This window comes from Zingiber officinale, chromosome 3B, assembly GCF_018446385.1.
Source record: "Zingiber officinale cultivar Zhangliang chromosome 3B, Zo_v1.1, whole genome shotgun sequence".
Taxonomy (NCBI): domain Eukaryota; kingdom Viridiplantae; phylum Streptophyta; class Magnoliopsida; order Zingiberales; family Zingiberaceae; genus Zingiber; species Zingiber officinale.
In genome coordinates, this window is record NC_055991.1 from 6,423,999 (window position 1) to 6,444,329 (window position 20,331).

General features: G+C 37.3%; 2 protein-coding genes and 1 non-coding gene across 4 annotated transcripts; 2 read left to right on the forward strand and 1 right to left on the reverse strand.

Annotated features, from left to right (window-relative positions):
* Positions 1-837: 837 nt before the first annotated feature.
* On the forward strand, positions 838-11,029 carry LOC122055695 (ATP-dependent 6-phosphofructokinase 5, chloroplastic-like). Of its 2 annotated transcripts, none has more exons than XM_042617244.1 (14): positions 838-1,068; positions 2,211-2,539; positions 2,683-2,764; positions 3,849-3,922; positions 4,523-4,634; positions 7,152-7,247; positions 7,342-7,443; positions 7,544-7,618; positions 7,830-7,970; positions 8,121-8,237; positions 8,307-8,411; positions 8,773-8,853; positions 9,628-9,756; positions 10,528-11,029. In XM_042617244.1, exons 2-14 carry the CDS (start codon positions 2,232-2,234, stop codon positions 10,693-10,695), a joined length of 1,590 nt encoding a protein of 529 aa, XP_042473178.1. In that variant the 5' UTR covers positions 838-1,068; positions 2,211-2,231; the 3' UTR covers positions 10,696-11,029. The 2 variants fall into 2 exon arrangements, with proteins under 2 accessions (XP_042473178.1, XP_042473180.1); XM_042617246.1 differs by having other exon boundaries at positions 838-1,060.
* A 640-nt stretch (positions 11,030-11,669) lies between these two features.
* LOC122055696 (expansin-A4-like) lies at positions 11,670-17,138 on the reverse strand. Its single transcript, XM_042617247.1, has 6 exons — positions 16,884-17,138; positions 15,627-15,737; positions 15,189-15,284; positions 12,702-14,670; positions 12,307-12,619; positions 11,670-12,234 (listed from the first exon to the last, which is right to left on the reverse strand). The coding sequence occupies exons 4-6, from the start codon at positions 12,928-12,930 to the stop codon at positions 11,928-11,930; spliced, it is 849 nt and encodes a 282-aa protein (XP_042473181.1). The 5' UTR covers positions 12,931-14,670; positions 15,189-15,284; positions 15,627-15,737; positions 16,884-17,138; the 3' UTR covers positions 11,670-11,927.
* A 3,050-nt stretch (positions 17,139-20,188) lies between these two features.
* TRNAP-AGG lies at positions 20,189-20,260 on the forward strand. Its single transcript has one exon. It is a non-coding gene; the product is annotated as a tRNA-Pro (tRNA).
* The last annotated feature ends 71 nt before the right edge of the window (positions 20,261-20,331 follow it).

Consider the following 20,331-nt stretch of genomic DNA (forward strand, 5'->3'; position numbering starts at 1 on the left):
TTTATTAATTAATTAGAAATCTAGAGTTCGTTTTAGTCCATATCAATTAGCAAAGTAGAGAAGTTTGTATAAATACTTTGGGATGGCGATGTGAGAAAACATATTTTTCTTAACTTTTTGACTAAGATCAAATATGATATTAAATTAATTTTTTATAAGGAGATTCTCATCTAATATTGTACTATTACATTAGTTTGACAACCAAGAAAAATATTAGATTCTTGCTCACTAAAAAAAATAGAAGTAATACTAAAAAATTAAAATTATTTTCTATAGACGAATCCTTTTTCCCTCAAATCTCTTCCTGTATTATCTCATCTAGTATGAGGAACTTAACTTATGCAATGCGTGTACACGATCATGCATAAAATAATACAACAACATCATGTACATGATCAGATGATTTCATTTCAATTGGTAGAATCAAATAAATAAATATAGAAAAACAAAGTAATATAATGTTGTGTATTTTATAAGAATCTAAATTTACATGACACATGAAAGTAAAAGTTTAATGCTTTTTTTTTTTTAAAAAAAATCATTAACATAACCTTAGGAGGAATATGGGCCAATTAGAGAATGGGCCGATCTGGACCCAAAGTCACTCGCAAATGTACCGTTATGATAATTCCGTACGATTTTTTTCTTGCTCTCTGACACGCGGAAAGTGCAAAGGACGACAAAAAGGCAAAACCGTCTGCCGGGCATCGGACTTCCGAGTCGTCTCCAGATCGACGATCCGTAAACTCGCGTTACAATTCTTTACCCACGTGGCGTCATCCTGATCGTCGACGGCGACAGACTATTTCTCTAAGCTCATAATCATGCCGCCGCCGTCCTTTACTGATTCCCAATTCCATCGCTCGCCGATAAAATCGGTGGGCGGCTTCTTTGACTTCGCTTCCCTCCTTCATCGCTTCCTCCGCCGATCTCCACCTACCGCCGGCCGAGGTGTTAATCGCGATCGCCGTCTCCTTCGTTGGACTGAGAGGATTCTTCGAGGAGAAGAAAGAGTGCTCCCGAGCAGCGAGGAGTTGAAGGATCGATCACTGATCCCGAAGTGAGCTGGTAGCGAAATGATTCGTTTTCTTCTCTGTGTTGCTTGAGATACTTCGGAAGGATCGTGACGGTCCTACTGGGTTTGGTGCCATCATGGGCCGTAGCGTTATTTTTTGTGATCTGGTGATTTTAGACCTTGTGCATGCTTAATTTCTTCGGTGGATCTTGACGGCGTTTTTGTTGGGGTGACGTTGTCTGATGACGATGGGAAATGTCGTTTGTTATCTAGCTTGTGCTGCGTTTGGTTTCTTCAAAGCAGGACCTTAATGCTTGTTTACTTTAGACATCCTGCTGAAGGTTTTGTTCGTTGGGGTTAGTTGGAAAAGGAAAGAGGCATATGAATTTGATAGAGAACGGTTTGTCACATTTTTTGTTGTTGTTTCCGTTTGGATCTTTCTAGTGTCATTCTCTGTAGCTAGTACATAGATCCAATCTTACTGATCGCTCTGTTGCTCTTTTTTATATAGGCAGCTGGGAACCTTCGTCCTTTTCAATTTTATGATATAGAATCATGACTTCCTTCGAAGCAGATGATTATTGATGCAAGTTTCTTTGAAAATGTTGTTCTAGAATCTAGATAATTTGGCTGTCAATTCTGGAGCCTCAAAGTAAGGCTTCTGTGCATTAGAATCGTGACTAACTTCAAATCAGATGATTATTGATGCAAGTTTCATTAAAAATGTTCTAGAATCTAGATAATTTGGATGCTAATTCTGGAGCCTCAAAGTAAGGCTTTTGTGCATTTCTCGATGATGATTGGTGCAAGTTTTGTTTTGTAAAATTGCTCTTTATAGTTTAAATCTTGAATCTGGAGTTTCAAAGTAAAATCTTTTTGCTTGCTAAAGTAGTTCAAGGTTGAAATAAACTGAACTTCTTTAAATCTTTACTTTCTGATGATTCATTTCTCAACATCCGTGGAACTAGATTGACAGTTCCAACTTGGCTTTATGGTTGTGTAAGCTTGAAAAAGGATATGGCTATAGTTAATTTTGTCCATTTGTATTTTTTCTTGGATTTATTGCTTTTTTTTTTCCTCATGATTTCAGTGCCTAATTGGATTCTCATTCTCCACAATATCACAATTTAACTAAAGCAAGAAACTGCAATATAACCAATCTTAATGTGCTCTTTTTTCATATGTTTTCCATCAGAATCTCTGCTGCATTTGCCCAATGGCTTTTACAAAGGCAATTAATGGTGTTGATTTAGCTGACTTGCATCAACATGGTATAAAGTTCTGTTCCGGTTCTCGACTTGGAAATTTCCACTGTGCAAGGATAAGAAAGTTTGCTAGAGTGATTAAAGCTGAATCTCAAATTACAAATTCTAGACCATCTGCTGTGAAACCACAGATTGACTTTACTGATCTTGATTGGAAAAAGAAATTCCAGGAGGATTTTGAAAAACGATTCAATTTACCACATTTGAGGGATATTCTTGACATTAAGCCAAGGTCAACTACATTCTCACTTAAAAGCAGGTGATCTGTTTGTATGCACAAGAAGCTTTTTTCTATTAAAGAAATTACTCATTCATTTATAATTGTTTAATTGATTTTTCTTCATAGCAAATATTTTGCCATGTCCAGATCTTTATAAAGAAATTACTGTTTGATTTGAACAGGATCCCTTTAGTTGATGGCAATGGGGCAGCAAGTGACATATGGAATGGCTATGTGAATGATGATGACAGAGCACTACTCAAGGTGTGTACTTCTTGACAGGAGCATTGGGTTATTCTTCTTATCAAATACAGTTTTCTATAATTCTCAATTAGTGAATGACTTGTTCTTGCATTCAAAACATCTATTCTGACAGTTTCTTCCGTATACTAAATGCTGATAGTATGCATAAGACTTTACTTTCATGATAAGAGATTTTTTTCTCTTCCAGGAAATACTCTTATTCTGCTGTATTCTTAATTCATTGCAGATCAATTCATGAATAATATGGATGAGAAGTGGAAACTAGTCTCCTAAACTGAATATGTGTTGCATTATGCCACTTTATCTCCATGACATTTATGCTTAAGGAGTGAGAGTGGATTAACTGACTTATTAAGTGTTTATTGTTGCGGTTCAATCTCTAAGGGAAATTGATAAAAAGAGAAAACTGGTTTCTAAAACCGAACATATGTTATATTATGCTGGTTGTTCCCCATATCAGATACAGTTTGCTATAACTCTCAAGTATTGAATTACTTGGTCTTGCAATAAAAACATATATTCAGACAGTTTCTTCCATATACTAAATGCTGATAATATGCTGAAGAGTTTACTTTCATGATAAGAGAATATTTTGCTCTTCCAGAAAACATTCCTATTCTACTGTATTCTTCAATTCATGAATAATATGGATGAGAAGTCGAAATTGGTCTCCTAAACTAAATATGTGTTGCATTATACCACTTTATGAAGTGTTGATAGTTGCAGTTCAATTTCTAAAGGAAATTGATAAAAGAGAAAAGTGGTTTCTAAAACTGAACATATGTCATATTACACTGGTTTATGCCCATGGCAGGAGTAAGAATGAATTAACTGATTTGTGGCAGTGTTTATTGCCATTAACTAGTTACCGATGTATTTTAATAATTGTGAAGTCAATAATACACTTTCCTTTTCCAGTATTATTTATAGTTCACTCCCCATACCTGATGGATCTTAGTGTTTTTATCCTTCTTAGTTTTTCCAACTGGAAAAGGTCAATACTCACCAACATTAAGAGATTGACCCTGGATGCCATAAATGTTAAGTCTAATAGAGCTTCAAATCATTATATTATTCTTACCAGGTTATTAAGTTTGCTTCGCCTACTTCTGCTGGAGCAGAGTGCATTGATCCTGATTGTAGCTGGGTAGAGCAATGGTATTCCTGTTTCTTGTAAATTCAGAACAATTGCATCATTAATCTTTTTTCCTTTCAGTAAGTATATTTCATGTGGCTTGGAAACGGATGATCTTGCTGGTTCATGCTCTTAATTGATCATTGATGTTTTCCATCACAGCTTGTAGCATGATTTATGCATGTTTAACTAAAACATTATATAAAATGATTAGTCACATAATTCGATTGTGTTCTTTTGGGGGCATGAGACTAAGTATATTTGAAGTATTTAGTCTTACGCAGCTGTATCTCCTTACTCTCAGCTGCTTCGTGTCCTGTCTGATTAATTTTAACTTATATTTCATTTCTTTCCTCATGTACTTAAGTGTAGTAATGTTCATTTCTGACTATATATAAAGAATTGATGTCCAAAAGTATGAACTACCTTGTATCTACTAGAATTGGTCAAACTTTTATGTTTATGTGTATGATGTTTTGTATATTGTTTTCTTAAATTTCATCTCCAGAATCGAGGTATTTCTTTTGTAATATATGTTTAAGTAGTCTAAAATACGTGAATGTACTTTTGTCAATGATAACTGTCCTGTATCACCTTTTATTGGTTAATTGTGGCCCTAATAGGGTGCATCGAGCTGGTCCAAGAAAGAATATATACTATGAACCCGGGGAGGTAAAAGCTGCCATTGTTACTTGTGGAGGTCTTTGTCCTGGTCTCAACGATGTCATTAGACAGGTTAGCCAATTTTTCGTGCATTAGTTAATTCCTATTGTTGTTGCAGATAGATTTTGCATCATAGTCCTTTTATGCGTGGATTCTACTTGTCATACATAGGTGCTATGGATTTGCTAAATCAATTGACGTAGTGTTTTGAAAATATGAACAAAAACAGCATAGATATAGAAGGTTAAAAAATGCCAACCTTTCAAATATTAGAAACCTCTCTGAAAAATTAAAGCATTCTCTGAGGTTGTAGGTTATATATTTTGACTTTCGCATGAAAAGCTTTGTCAGCTTTTTTCTTCGTCTCTGTAAAACTTTATGAATTTTGCATGATGACCTTGCTCCTTGGATTGGATTATGGGATATATAACCTATTTGAACAAAATTCAGGTGTTGTTTTAACTTCTAAATGTTCAAAAAGTTAAACTAAAAGGGGTGGCCTTGGATAATAGATCTATGGATGTATATATGTGTATCCATGTGAGAGGGAGAGTGATGATGGAGGTTGGGAAGGAGAGCCAAGTTGCCTACTGTGACGCATTGTTTACAGTTGCTTAATTCTTTTGGAGGCTGAATTATTCCATATATTATATTGATTGGACATTGGTACGAGTAATAGAGTTAATATGGCTATTATTAGGTGGTATTGGGTCTAATTCCACATTGGTACTTCTAGATCTAAGGTTTTCATTAATCATATTATTGTATGTATATCTTAATAATAGTTATCTCATATTGAAGCAGCATAATATTTCTTTCCTCCAAACTTAACATGGTATTAGAGGCCCCTTTCTAGGCTTTTGGTTTTCTAATTGGCGTACCACTCATCTCTCAATCCTTTTCTTTCCCTCTAGAAATCTTTTCTCTTCCCACATGCTTTTGGCTTCAAATAAATTAATGCTCCCCCAAGAAGCATCACCCTAGCATTCATTTCGACGTTCTTGGTCTTATCAACCTTAGCTTCTTTGTTGTGTACTTGTTTCCACATAGCGAGGTCAATCTCTCTCCCACTTTGAAGGATTCCAAATCTGACAAAGCTAGATTTTGCAGATTTGTGAGCCTTCATGAGCCATCTATTGTGCGGCTCATCTATGGAAACTTTGGATCTATGTTGCCATCGTCTCCTGGTTCACAGTGACAAGACCTATTCTTGGTGCTGAGGCACCAAAGCTATCCTTCTTTGTTTCCTTCAACTCTCTTTCCATGTGGCATAGGTACATTAGGTCTCTTCTTCTAGCGAACTTGTACACTTGGCATGAACGCTTGTTATAGTGTCAGGGTCTGCAACTCTCATGCATCTACGAGCAGAGACATGGGTCTTCCTCGTGCAATTCTTCTGCTGTGCCTTAAAATTATCCCCTCGTCTTTGATTCATCATTTTGGCACGCCATTCATCCTACATCTGACTAGATCGGGTTCTTTACATTGACAACTCTGAAGATGATCTTGTTCTAACTCTTTGCTGCCTCGATGTTTTTGACAACATCAAATGGATTGTCAGGCTCCTCTCCTGGAGCTTCATCACCGTGCGACATCAGTCATATGTGACAATTGGATGTTTTTCCACAATGTGTTCAACAACTCATTGACAACTTCATCAGCGCCACCTTCAGAAATCCTGCATAAGGACCTATCTTTACACCCCCCGGCACAATTATTGTTTTACTTCCTCTCAGCATTTTCTGTTCTATTCCAATGCAACTTGGTCCTGTTAAATCCAGTTTTCCAGTAATAGTCTTTGTATTTTCCTCTCTTTCTTCTGAAAAAAAATCAATTCTGTGATGTTTATGTGCTGTGCTGCATTTGTGTTGCTTGAGTGAGTAAATATATGAACTGAGTAAATGTCATGTTCTCAAATTGCCAATTTAGCAAAGAGTTGAACTATGTCATCCATCTTCAGTGAAGACAATTAGAGAAAATGTGTCATTCTCAGTTTTCTACTCCGATACAGGGTTGAGCTATGCTATGCATCTTTCCACAGGATTTCGAGTGACATGATAAATTCTACATTCTCAAGAACTTTTGATTTAATTTAGTTTCAAATCAATCAAACATAAATTTTGGTCATTTAGTTTCTCGTGTCTGGTTGGTTGGTAGATTTTGCCTCGGTGTCAACTTGTGCAGACAAACAGTGCAGATTGCTTCGGTGTCAGTTGTGACAATTTGCTGCAATATCAAAGGGGAATAGAAAGAATTTATCTTAATTAGACCATTTTCTATTTTAATCGAGTCTGCTTTATTTTCATCACAAGGAAAATTGAGAGAAATATTGATCTTAAGAATTAAGATAATCATATTCTTAACTGATTACTATGACTCACTGCAAGGTAGAGACCTTGGGCATTCATTTAGTGATCCAGATACACTATGTCACCATTGTCAAGATTTGGCTACATTACAGTCCGTTAAGATTTACTGGATTTAGTATTCATTTTTCACTTTTAGCCAATTTATCATTACTTGCAGCATGAATTTTTCTGCTCTTTATTGGCAAAATTTGGTCATGATAATGTTCCTTTTTTTTTGCAGATAGTTCTTACACTTGAAAAATATGGGGTGAAAAATATTGTTGGAATACCACATGGTTATCGAGGATTTTCGGATGAGAGATTATCTGAAGTACCGGTACTATGAAGTCCTATATACTTTCTGCTATCTCTAGGAATGTCTGCACATATGTTTTTTTTTGAAATTTATAGTACCCTTTCCTCTTTTTTAGCTCTCTCGTAGAGTGGTTCAAAATATTAACCTTGCTGGTGGAAGCTTCCTAGGAGTATCTCGAGGAGGGCCTAGCACTAGCGAAATAGTTGATAGCATTCAGGTATGATGACTTGCAAATTCATGGGTTAGACTTAATTGAGTATTTTCTACAGGATTAGAGGAACCAGATACTGATTTGTGGTTTCTATTGGACAACTCAGGCTAGGAGGATTGATATGCTTTTCGTACTGGGTGGAGATGGAACACATGCAGGTGCACTTGCTATACATAATGAGGTATTGGGTCTGTATTTTAGTGTTATAAATTTGGTATCTACATGACTTAATTTGGCAAGCACATGCATAGACAGCTTCTTTGCTGATATTATATTTTCATTTTAAATTGCCATGAGGTTGCAAATTATTTTTCAACTTTACCTTATACATTGATAGACCATGGTTATCATTGTAGTTTTACTTTAATTTCTTGTTGATATTATAACTTCAGTGTCGCAAGAGAAAGCTGAAAGTTTCTGTTGTCGGTGTGCCTAAGACCATTGACAATGACATATTGTTAATGGACAAAACTTTTGGTTTTGATACTGCTGTAGAAGAAGCCCAGAGAGTGATCAATTCTGCCTATGTTGAGGTAGCATATTATTCTAATGTCCATATCTATCATATTACTTTTGAAATTATTACCAACATTTTCTCTCCCAAAAGAAGACATTTCTATTTTTCTTCTTCTTCTTCTTCTTTTTTTTTTTTTTTTAAGTTGCTTATATTTCCTTCGACCTAGGCTCGCAGTGCATACCATGGCATTGGCCTGGTCAAATTGATGGGAAGAAGCAGCGGCTTTATAGCCATGCATGCATCACTTTCTAGTGGTCAGATTGATATCTGTTTGATTCCAGAGGTCAGTAAAATCCATGCCCATATTTGGTTTGTTTCCTTGATCAATTCACTAAAAATCATGCAAACGAAGGTACCTTTCAAATTAGAGGGTTCCAATGGAGTCTTGCAACATCTTGAGCATCTCATTAAAACAAAAGGAAATGCTGTGATCTGTGTTGCTGAAGGAGCAGGACAAGTAAGCTGCTATGCTTGATAATCTATTTTATTTGAGATCAGAACAAAATGCTTTCTTGTATGAGCAATTAGATCATTTTTCTATGAGCCAACCAATTTTGTCCATGGCATGTTTACACTTAGATTTTGGACAATTATTGTATCCTTGGAAGCTGAACCTAGGAACTCAAAATTTTGCTAAAGTTTTCCTGGGTGTATTACAGTCTGTCCACTCATTAATTTGGATATACAGGACAGTTTACAAGTAGCACTTCAATTTAAGCAAATCAGTGTTTGATTTTGTTGCTAACTATTTTTGGAAGAAAATTAATTGGTAATTTTCATTTTAGTTAATTTAGTGACGGCCTCTAAATGTCTTTCAGGAATACCTACAAAAGTCAAACACAACTGATGCATCAGGAAATGTGGTGCTTAGCGATATTGGAGTTCACCTTCAACAGCAGGTGCTGTCACATTATAACATCTATTTCATTTTTATTGTAAAGAAGAAAATGTACTTGTCCTGTGGATTATTTGTGAGGACTGATGGAGAAATGATTTTGTTGCCAAAATTTTAAAAATTTTGGCTTCTCTCTCTCTCTCTCTCTCTATCTCTCTCTCTCTCTCTCTCACACACACACACACACACACACACCCACCCATGCACACATGCATGACGCATGCACGCACACGCACGCCCACACACATGCACGCCTGCATGCTCGTGGGCCCACACGCACGCCGCCAGTGTGCGTGCGCACGTGCGACGCGTGGGTGATGCGCGGACGGACGCACGCGCACACACACACCCATTTTATATTGCTTGAGTTTTGCTGATAGATAGTCTCACCAAATTTTTGCATATTGTTGAAATAAACTTTGAAAGTCTAGGCAATCAGTATGATTTATGAGGGTAATGTGTTCATATCTTGTTTGAGTGTTTCTTCATGATTGAAACAAGGAATTCCAAGGAATTGATGAAATTATTAGATAGGCAAGAAATGTTTTTTTTTTTGCACTTTTGATTACTCTTTTAACCTTCTCGTCTTATTTTATTGTCTATTTCTCAGTTTTTTAAAATATGAATTCTTACAACACCGGCACATAGGCCTTTGAATCTATAAAATATTGATTTTCAACTCTTAGTCAGATTATTATGCAGATTCCTAACTGTACAGTTGGTTTATACTTTGCTTAAACTGATTGCAGTTTTTTGGATGATGTCATTTCTTTCACAGATCAAAAATCATTTCAAGAATATTGGTATTCCAGCTGATTTGAAGTACATTGATCCAACTTATATGATCCGTGCCATCCGTGCCAATGCATCGGATGCAATTCTTTGCACTGTACTAGGCCAGAATGCGGTAAGAATCTCTATTCTACTTCACATCTAATAGAAAGATTTCTTGTAAATTATTTGTTCTCTGAATGCATGCTTTTGATAATAAAGTTTGACACTATGGTTGTTTTCAATATCTACATGTATTCAGTTGTGTTCAGTTTCTAGAGATGAAACTAAAGAGGTACAGAAATTTGCCAATATCTGCTCTATCCACCTCACTTCATTAGACATCTGGAATTTGCAGCTACCATTTCTGTTGTGAGTGGTGCTCTCTGTAATTATTTTGAACCCTCACTTCTGCCTTCTATCTGCCAATTCCATCTCCAAAGAGAATCTTCTGTTCATTTAAATTCATTCTCTGTGATTAAATCATATTGTTTGAGATGAGAATCCTCTATCCTATCAATTCATTTCTCAGTGTTCTGTGAAAATCTAATTATACTGTTCGAGCATCTCAATCCTTGGAATAGTTAAAATCTATTGTTCGCCCGTTCTTGCAATTTGGTCTAAAAATTTCTAATTTCTTTGGCCGTGTGGTAAGGTATCTTTTCCTAGAATTTGTGTACTTTTACTCTGTAGACTTGTCATCATGAAAATGATCTCTTCAACTTATTGAACTTGACTAAATGATTGAGTTGATTTATCATTTGTTCGAGTAACACTTGTGTTCCAATAGCTAAACTACATTTGAACTTGCCCATATTAATCTCATGTCAAGTATTTTTAACATTTGATGAAATGTTATGTAGTATATATATGTTCCCCCCTTGAATTTTGCTATTTTTATGTTCAGGTACACGGAGCATTCGCTGGGTACAGTGGCATTACAACTGGGATATGCAACACACACTTTGTCTATTTCCCAATTACTGAAGTCATAGCATCTACTAGGCATGTCGACAAAAATAGTAGGATGTGGCACCGATGCCTTACATCAACTGGCCAACCTGATTTCAATTAAGGTATATTGACAGCACAAGTGCATCAACTATCAACACGGACGAGTTTGGTATCTCAACTAGTTTTTGATAAGTTTGACGAGAGGTATTTCATTCACTGATTCACTGGTCTAAGGTGTAACATTTTGTTACCTGCGATGGTATCTGATAAAGTCAAAGTAATCATATTGTTGTTGCTTGACAAAGTGTTTTTTGTTTTTTGGAGCAAATAAGAGTGGGCACAGTGGCACTTAAGAACTGTCGCCCAAATATTGATTTGTCGACAGCCATATATGGCATTTCTACTTGTAAAGATACAAGACTGTTAATGAGGAGTACATGAGCTTATATTTTGTACCGGCCTTCTGTATTGCCTTCCTTGTGGGTCATCTACTTCGCGGACATGACAAGAAAACTAGAAATGAGTAAACTACATTATGGTTATTTAAATCTTTACCTTCATTATTCTTTAATGTACTCAAGATTGGCGTTTCTTGATAATAGTGTTTTGTAAAAAGAGTTTTGAAGAAGAGTGCAGTTTTGTAGATGGCAGTTATGTTTGCCTGCATGCTACAACTGTGTTCTAGGTTGACCTTTTGACGGCTCAGGTTTGTTTGAGTGAGAATATTTTTTCGTCAAGCATGGTGCTGTTCCCTGCCTAGTTTCCTAATGCATTATCTGAATTCTTATACTGATTTCTTGCCTGCAGCTGTGCTTCCTCATTGCTGCATCAGTTCCAGAACAGATCACCCTTGTCGATCCATTCGAGTCCAACGCCAGAACGTGCCCTAACCCTTCTTCTATTATTAACTCAGCCAACTACCTGTTCACCAACCATCTCGTTTCTCTTAATTCTCTGACAAAAAGTTTCGACACAGCATCAGATCTTCAGGAACCCACATGCAGTCTCAGAATCCCCTGCCCCGGAACTCGTACCAAAAAAATCCTCATAATCTCTCTTCCTCCCCAGGGCAATCCAAGATGAGACTCATCTGTATGTTTTAGTAATTAGTATGCTTCTGCAACATTCTTTCGTAGATTTAACTCAGCAACAGTAGTCGTAGCTCAAGTTCATCGCCTTCGTATGCATGGCTGAACTGCCATGCAGATGGCTCAATACAACAATAACACTTAATTAGGAGGATCACACTGATCCAAACTAGGGTTCTAAGTCCTCGACACAAACATGGAGGGTGGTAATTAAGAGTCCACCACTACCAACTTAACTCAATACTAGTTCGTTCTACAAGTGCTGCTAGTCGAACTGGCCGCCGCTGTAGCTCTGGCCGAACGACCACCACGCAGGGACGACGTTGTAGGAGACGACGGTGAGGCCGTCGCTGGCGGTTACCTTGAAGGAGAGTGTTTGGCCGTCGAGGCGCGCGCCGCTCTGCCAGTTCTGGCCCCAGTTCCTGGACATGGACTGCCACCCTGTTCCTGACCCTTTGACGGACACAGCGCGCACGTCGCCGGCACCCCCCACGTTGGTGATGAGCACCAGGTTGAAGTAGGAGTGGCCGTTCATGGTGAACCTCATCCCTCCTCGTCTCCGGCATGGCACCCTGCATGTCCCGCGAATGAGAGCATCAATCGCGGCGACTAGGGGGAAAAAAAATCAGCTGAGCAACACTCACCTTCGGTGAGCAACCGGCACGATTCCGGCCCTGTACTCCGCAATGCGGAGGAAGGCCGGCTGCGAGAGGTCGAAGTGCTGCCGGGGAGGGTTGCACCAGCCTCCGTCGTCGTTGGGGAGGGCGTAGTTGGGCGGGCAGTAGTTGGTGGCGGTCACCACGATGGAGCCCGGAAGGCACCACCGCGGATCGTCCACGCATCTGAGCTCATAGCAGGAGCCGCAGGCGAAGCCGTCGTCGAAGAGGGCGGTGCTCAGAGCCGCCGTGTTGGTGCCGTAACCTTGGCTGTACAGATTCCCGTAGCCACAAGCTCCACCTGAAAACAGTTTCATCAGATCATTTTTAATGGAGCGGACGCGAACAACCTGAAGGATGACGACTCTGAGCCGTGAAGATACCCATTGTGCCTGAGGCATCACTTCCGCCATAGAAGGTGGCATGAGCACCGGACCATCCTCCGTAGCCATACCCTTGTGCAGCAGAGAACCAGGAGAGAATGGCAGGCAGAAGAAGTCCGACGAGCGCCATGCTCTGTTTTGTATGTGGTTTAGGGAAGGGCAAGAACAAGGAAGAAGAGAGGGTTTGTGGAAGAGCAGTGTGGGTTAGCTGATGGAGAGGGAAGAGCATATATATAGATAGATAGATGCATAAGGTGGTCGAGTTTGTTTTGTACTATCTTTCTAGTGTTCCATTTGACTGGCTTTTTTGACTTTGTTTGGGAGGAAGTTAGGGTTTTAAGTTGCAATAAGCTATTATTTACTAACCCTAACTTTTCTTTCATTTGTTACAGAACCCTCTTGATTAGCTAAAGCTGGTTACAAATATGGAACATTTTTCTTATGATGCAAGAAAAAAGAGTGAATGAGGGCAATGCTCTTTCTGCATGTAATTGTAGAATAATCTTGTTATGTCATCACCAATTCTAAAGGTTTTCCCCTTCATTATCACCACAATAAAGTGGATGAGAAAGACGGCTAGGCATCTACCTCACATTTTCCTATTCAGCTTAAGCCACCCTATTCTACAGTGCCAGAAGCTCATACTCATATATATGGACTGGAAACAATTGTGACAGCGAAACCGTTTTGAAATATGTAGGAATTCGTCCGAGTTGAGAGATAGAGTTTGTTTATTTGAGTGGTGTGTGATGTAGCGTTTAGAATGATGGAAGAACAAAAAACCTCAGTAGAGAGATGTTAGTTGTTGCTTTAACTGCTGATAACCAACTTTGTTCCTTTGCGACTTTAGTGAATTCCTTTTCTCTAAACACCATTCTTTTTGGTGTACTTTATCTTGTTCACTTATCCACGATGCCTTCAACTCCTCTTTTTGTTGTTTCTGAGGGTAAGTTTTCATAGTTCAGTGCTAGAATATGAAATTCTGTTTTGTGCTGCTTCCACGGCAGATTTACTTTGAATAGATTTGGTAGGTTTGGGTTGGAATAATGATCTTTGTGAGCAAATTGAAAGGTAACTTTTTCAAACTATTCATCTCACTTTGTGAGTGTGGCAAAAGTAGTAAATCCAAAGCATAACTTATATACACTCACCGACCTCTGAGAGACCTTTTTTACTTTGGCCATTGCTTGCTCAAGCTAACTATTCCTATCCATCACTGAGAAATTCCTTCAAGGAAATGGAAAGAAAAGGAGCGAGGAGAATAAAGCAAGAAGGGTGCCTATTTCAAACACAAAGTCGGATGCCTTCTTTATAGTCGTGCCATGTTTAGATCCATCGCAATCTTTTGACTCCATATTACATGATGAACATAGCACCTCCGATAGAAAACTCTATCGAGGGATCTATATAAGTTTAGCACAATCTTTTGCTTGGCCTATTACCATCAAATTCACTAATGATATTCTTGTGATGTTATATGGCATTTCAAGGTCATAAGAAGTTTGTGGAGGCATTCTTTTTCCCATTGCATTATCCAATAATGCTAGAATTATTCTTCCATGTCAAGGTGACATATTAAGATAATATTCTCATTTATTATACCCCCCAAAGACAACATAAAAGCTTTCACAAGTTCCAACTCTTGGCATTTTCAAACAGACAGCTTTTATCAATTTAATCTGAAAGAATGTCAAAACTCCTGGAAAGCTAATCTCTACTCATCTTGATTAAACTATTTTATTCTCCTACCTCCTAATTTGCACAATAACAACAGGCCACTGACAGAGAATAGAGTTCTTCACAGTGTGCTTCCTAAAAGGATAAGGATATTAAGTGCACTCAATTTTAAATGAGAATACACATAGTATTGAAAGAATGAATGCACATAAAAATCGACACATCTAATTGTTGGAAAAGAGAGAGAGAGAGATCGACAGAAGCAAACTCTTCCTCATCAATGTCTAGCATGCTGTAAAATCATTGGTAAACAAAACATTGTGTTAGCGAATGAAAAAAAAATAAGAGCTTTACAGGGAAAAAAAATCTACTCCAAACAAGCCAAAGTTATTTTCCAACCTGTTTGCTTCTCATAGAATAATATTTTTAAAGAATGTGATTACTTGGAATCAACGAATGTAAATATGAGAATCACATGTATGATTAACAATGTATGACTGACAAGAAGGTAAAACTTATCATATTTTGATCAATTTTTTTCAAACATGAAAACGAGTTTCTTCTTCAACAGGGCTACTATTTTATGTGGATACTCGTTATACTTGAACTCAGCTTCTTCACTTTTGCCGAAAATAATGCAAGTGATAGTGAATGACTTATGACTCTAGTTGTGATGAACCATGTGGCTATATATGCAATAGCTGCAGTTCTTATTCTTCATATTGTGATATGAAGAAATATGGAAATATACATATATATGCTATAGCAGCGGAAAGCACAACTGTAGGGAAGATATGGAAGTTTACGTACAGAGAGATTGGTGCAATACTGAACTTCTTGAAGTGTACTTTTGGTGTTGACGTGTTGTGTTATAATCCATCCATGACTATATAAGCATAAGCCATACTGTAAACGAACAAATAAGCATAAATCTTGTACAAAGAAAAATAATGGCAAAACACAGTATCAGGTAGATCTCTAAGCACAAGAACAATGTGCTTGATGCTAATGAAGATAAACTACTCAGGCTGTTACACCTTGCACTCATCAACAGAGATAGTTAAAGACCACATGAAGAAATCAACAAAGCTTAAAATCATTGACAGGCACAGAAGAGCAGTTAAGTAAATCTTGCTCTACTAATAAAAAGTATATGATCCTTTTATTTTGATTAAAAAGAAAATATAGGTCCTTAGTAATATTAGGAAAAAATTTACTGATGCAAAACCAAAAAGGAAAAAGTATTACCATCATCAAGCTAGAATTGATACAATCTGTAACTACATTTAATCCCAATCCTTTCCAGCGATGATCAGAAATCAGAATAGCCTCTTCAAGGTCAGAAGCTTCAAGCTTTTTCTGGTACATGGTATAAGGCAGAGAGAGATATTATTGTCCTAGAATTCAATGAAAAATGTTGAGGGAAAAAACTAAGACCCAAAATAAGTTTTGCATGATTTAAACTCCTTTTAGGAGTAGCTATTATCTAAAAAATTAGTTGGAAATAAAAAACAAAACAGCATGGGTTGTAAAAGAAATGTATGGTCCAGCATCATGTTTCCAATAGGACAACATAAATGTGTGACAGAAAGACACTTTGATTCACATTTTACATAATCTGAAAGGAAAAGATCAAGTTTTACTAGCAGGTCTGCTGACATGATATTATAATTGATCACAAGAATACTTATTTGATGTTTTTGATTGTGGAGCAACTGTCAATCTGGGCTACAAAAATTATGCAACCCGGAGCTGGTTTGTGCTCTTTTATATATGCAACTGTTCTAACTTACTGCCTGGCAATGCTCCAACCAGTCAGCTCGGCCAGTTGCAAAAATCAAACCACTGAATTGCAGGTATACTAAACATTAACCATGGAAAAAGGCAGCCTATGAGTTTGTGCCAGCAATACCAAAATCATACAGTTAATATTTTGTCATGGTTTGATCATCTGTAGTTATATTTCACTTAGGAGAAAGATCAGAACTCCCATCCATTAACAAAATCTGCACAGCATTCCATTTTTCGGAGGAATTAAAAAACAGGAAAGAAAGCAAATCAACCGAAAGAGAAAAATGGAAAAGAGCTCAATCGGAACTGCTCTTCAATACACGTGAGCAAACTCAAAAGTCAAAACTTTTGCTATTAGATTCTTGGCTTAACAGAATAGCGCCTGATAGGCATATGCCTGCTTCTTGAGAATTTTGATTGCAAGGGATCATGAGCTTGTTTAGTGTTTGATCCGGGATGTCTAAGGCAATGTCGATTAGTTAGCCAAAATAGATATATCTTGTAAGATGTGAGAACATGATAGTTTCAATTGAGGATATGTTAATGTTGGTAAAGGCATTTTCTCAATGAAAATCAGTAAACACAGTCTTAAAAATCAATGAAATTGAGATCCTACTCCTCTACAAATCGGTCCAAAAGAGGACAATAGAGAGCGAATGGTTAACCTCGCGCTGAATAATTATTCACAGATTTGGCAGTGCGGAAGGAAGATACCCATGAAATAGCGTATCCGAAGACGAACACGAAGAGTCCAGTAGCACGGGCGCCAGATTTGCCCGATACTGGAACAGGGATCCTCTATGCAGATTGAGCGATGAATCGAAAGCCATTGCGGTACCGTCTCCGAAGGAGAAGACAAATTGGCGGCGGCAAGCTCGCCGCATTCGCCGCCGGAGCAGGAACGTATCAGGAACCGAAAGCGATGCGGCGGCTGAGACCAAGAATTCCTCCATGTACGCAGCTATTTATTCCGTCATCGTGCATTCTAGGGTTTAAAAAGAAGTTAAATCGGCAATTTACCAAAATACGCATGTAGAAATTTGAATTTACCAAAAGGCGTACGTTAATTTAACATTTACCAAAACACACACCTTTTTAAGTGCATTTCCTATTTTATCCTCGTGATAATTTAACTTTTTCTACCATTATTTTTCTCTCTCTTCTCTCTCTTTGTTTTTTTGTATCGACATGCAGAAAAAAAATATGAATAACAATAGTCCCTGAATCTTTTAATAACATTTTAATATATTTGAAAAAGTCAAAAAAAATAATGGACACCATATTTGAAATTCTTGCAACATCAGAAATCCATAGGAACTGAAATGAGTCCAATCGGAGCTCTCTAGGTCCATCAGTGGATTTCGGTCAAAACCCACTGATGGACCTAGAGAGCTCCGATTGGACCCATTTTAGTTCCTATGGATTTCTGATGTTGCAAGGATTTCAAATATGGTGTCCATTATTTTTTTTTAACTTTTTAAATATGTTAATATATAAAATCAAAGAATCGGCAAAAAAAGACCACTTTTGGCCTGATATGGACTCATATCATACCCACGTTGGGCCTGATATGATTCCATATCAGGCCCAATGTGGGCCTAATATGGAATGAGCTAACTCTGCTCAATCCACACTAGGACCCCCAGGCACAGTTAACCTTGCAGAGTTCTGCACATATAAATGGATTCAACATCTCGACAATGCTCATGACAATAGTTAGGAGAGTCCATAATTGGGTTTGTAGTACAATTCTATACCTATGGGAAGAACCTTTCAAAGATAATTCTGTAGTAGTAGGCTTCTTTTGTGGTTGGTGTGTTGTGTGGATATATGTTCTTTGCATTTTGCATTAATTTCTTAGACACCTGAAGTAATTTTCCAACAATTAGCTCATTCCATATCAGGCCCAAAGTGGCCTTTTTTGCTGATTCTTTGATTTTATATATTAATATCTATGAAAAGTCAAAAAAAATAATGGACACCATATTTGAAATCCTTGCAACATCAGAAATCCATAGAAACTGAAATGGATCCAATCGGAGCTCTCTAGGTCCATCAGTGGGTTTTGACCTAGAGAGCTCCGATTGGACCCATTTCAGTTCCTATGGATTTCTGATATTGCAAGAATTTCAAATATGGCGTCCATTATTTTTTTTGACTTTTCATATATGTTAATATATAAAATCAAAGAATCAACAAAAAAGACCACTTTGGGCCTGATATGAGTTCATATCAGGCCCACGTTGGGCCTGATATGATTCTATATCAGGCCCAACGTGGGCCTGATATGGAATGAGCTAATTGTTGGAAAATTACTTCAGGTGTCTAAGAAAATAATGCAAAATGCAAAGAACATATATCCACACAACACACCAACCACAAAAGAAGTCTACTACTATAGAATTATCTTTGAAAGGTTCTTCCCATAGGTATAGAATTGTACTACAAACCCAATTATGGACTCTCCTAACTATTGTCATGAGCATTGTCGAGATGTTGAATCCATTTATATGTGCAGAACTCTGCAAGGTTGACTGTGCCTGGGGGTCCTAGTGTGGATTGAGCAGAGTTAGCTCATTCCATATCAGGCCCACGTTGGACCTGATATGGAATCATATCAGGCCCAACGTGGGCCTGATATGAGTCCATATCAGACCCAAAGTGGTCTTTTTTTACCGATTCTTTGATTTTATATATTAACATCTATGAAAAGTCAAAAAAAAATAATGGCCACCATATTTAAAATCCTTAGAACATCAGAAATCCGTAGGAACTAAAATGGGTCCAATCGGAGCTCTCTAGGTCCATTAGTGGGTTTCGGTCAAAACCCACTGATAGACCTAGAGAGCTCCGATTAGACCCATTTCAGTTCCTATGGATTTATGATGTTGCAAGGATTTCAAATATGGTGTCCATTATTTTTTTTTTTGACTTTTCATAGATGTTAATATATAAAATCAAAGAATCAGCAAAAAAAGGCCAATTTGGGCCTGTTATGGACTCATATCAGGCCCAACGTGGGCCTGATATGGAATGAGCTAATTGTTGGAAAATTACTTCTGGTGTCTAAGAAAATGATGCAAAATGTAAAGAACATATATCCACACAACATACCAACCACAAAAGAAGCCTACTACTACAAAATTATCTTCGAAAGGTTCTTCCCACAGGTATAGAATTGTACTACAAACCCAATTATGGACTCTCCTAACTATTGCCATGAGCATTGTCGAGATGTTGAATCCATTTATATGTGCAGAACTCTGCAAGGTTGACTGTGCCTGGGGTCCTAGTGTGGATTGAGCAGAGTTAGGTCATTCCATATCAGGCCCAAAGTGGCCTTTTTTACCGATTCTTTGATTTTATATATTAACATTTATGAAAAGTAAAAAAAATAATGGACATCATATTTGAAATCCTTGCAACATCAGAAATCCGTAGGAACTCAAATGGATCCAATCGGAGCTCTCTAGGTCCATCAGTGGGTTTTGACCTAGAGAGCTCCAATTGGACCCATTTCAGTTCCTATGGATTTCTGATGTTGCAAGGATTTCAAATATGGTGTCCATTATTTTTTATTGCTTCTTCAAATGTATTAAAATGTTATTAAAAGATTCGGGGACTAATGTTATTCATATTTTTTTTCTGCATGTCGGTAAAAAAAGCAAAGAGAGAGAAGAGAGAGAAAAAAATAGTGGAGAAAAGCGGTAGAAAAAGTTAAATTATCATGAGGGTAAAATAGGAAATGCACTTAAAAAGGTGCGTGTTTTGGTAAATGTTAAAGTAACGTGCGCTTTTTGATAAATTCAGATCTTTATATGCGCCCTTTGGTAAATTGCCGAAGTTAAATAATACCTAGAAATAAACTTAAATTAAAGTTAAAATCAAGTGGGCATTTGGTCTAGTGGTATGATTCTCGCTTAGGGTGCGAGAGGCCATTTTCTATTCAAATCTCTTTTTTAAAAAATTTTAATATACTAAAGTGTTTATATTAGATGAAATTAAACATATAAACAAGTGGGCATTTGGTCTAGTGGTATGATTCTCGCTTAGGGTGCGAGAGGTCCCGAGTTCAATTCTCGGAATGCCCCATTTTTCGTTCAAATTTCTTTTTTTTAAAAATTTTAATATACTAAAGTGTTTATATTAGATTAAATTAAAA

Excerpts from the sequence above, each read along its gene's own strand:
- LOC122055695 (XM_042617244.1), top strand. The coding sequence starts at position 2,232 with ATGGCTTTTACAAAGGCAATTAATGGTGTTGATTTAGCTGACTTGCAT. Across the intron at positions 7,248-7,341 it reads AGAGATTATCTGAAGTACCG|CTCTCTCGTAGAGTGGTTCA; the intron begins GTACTATGAAGT and ends CCTCTTTTTTAG. Across the intron at positions 7,619-7,829 it reads CACTTGCTATACATAATGAG|TGTCGCAAGAGAAAGCTGAA; the intron begins GTATTGGGTCTG and ends TTATAACTTCAG.
- LOC122055696 (XM_042617247.1), bottom strand. The coding sequence starts at position 12,930 with ATGCTCTTCCCTCTCCATCAGCTAACCCACACTGCTCTTCCACAAACC. Across the intron at positions 12,620-12,701 it reads TGATGCCTCAGGCACAATGG|GTGGAGCTTGTGGCTACGGG; the intron begins GTATCTTCACGG and ends AACTGTTTTCAG. Across the intron at positions 12,235-12,306 it reads GTGCCGGTTGCTCACCGAAG|GGTGCCATGCCGGAGACGAG; the intron begins GTGAGTGTTGCT and ends CGGGACATGCAG.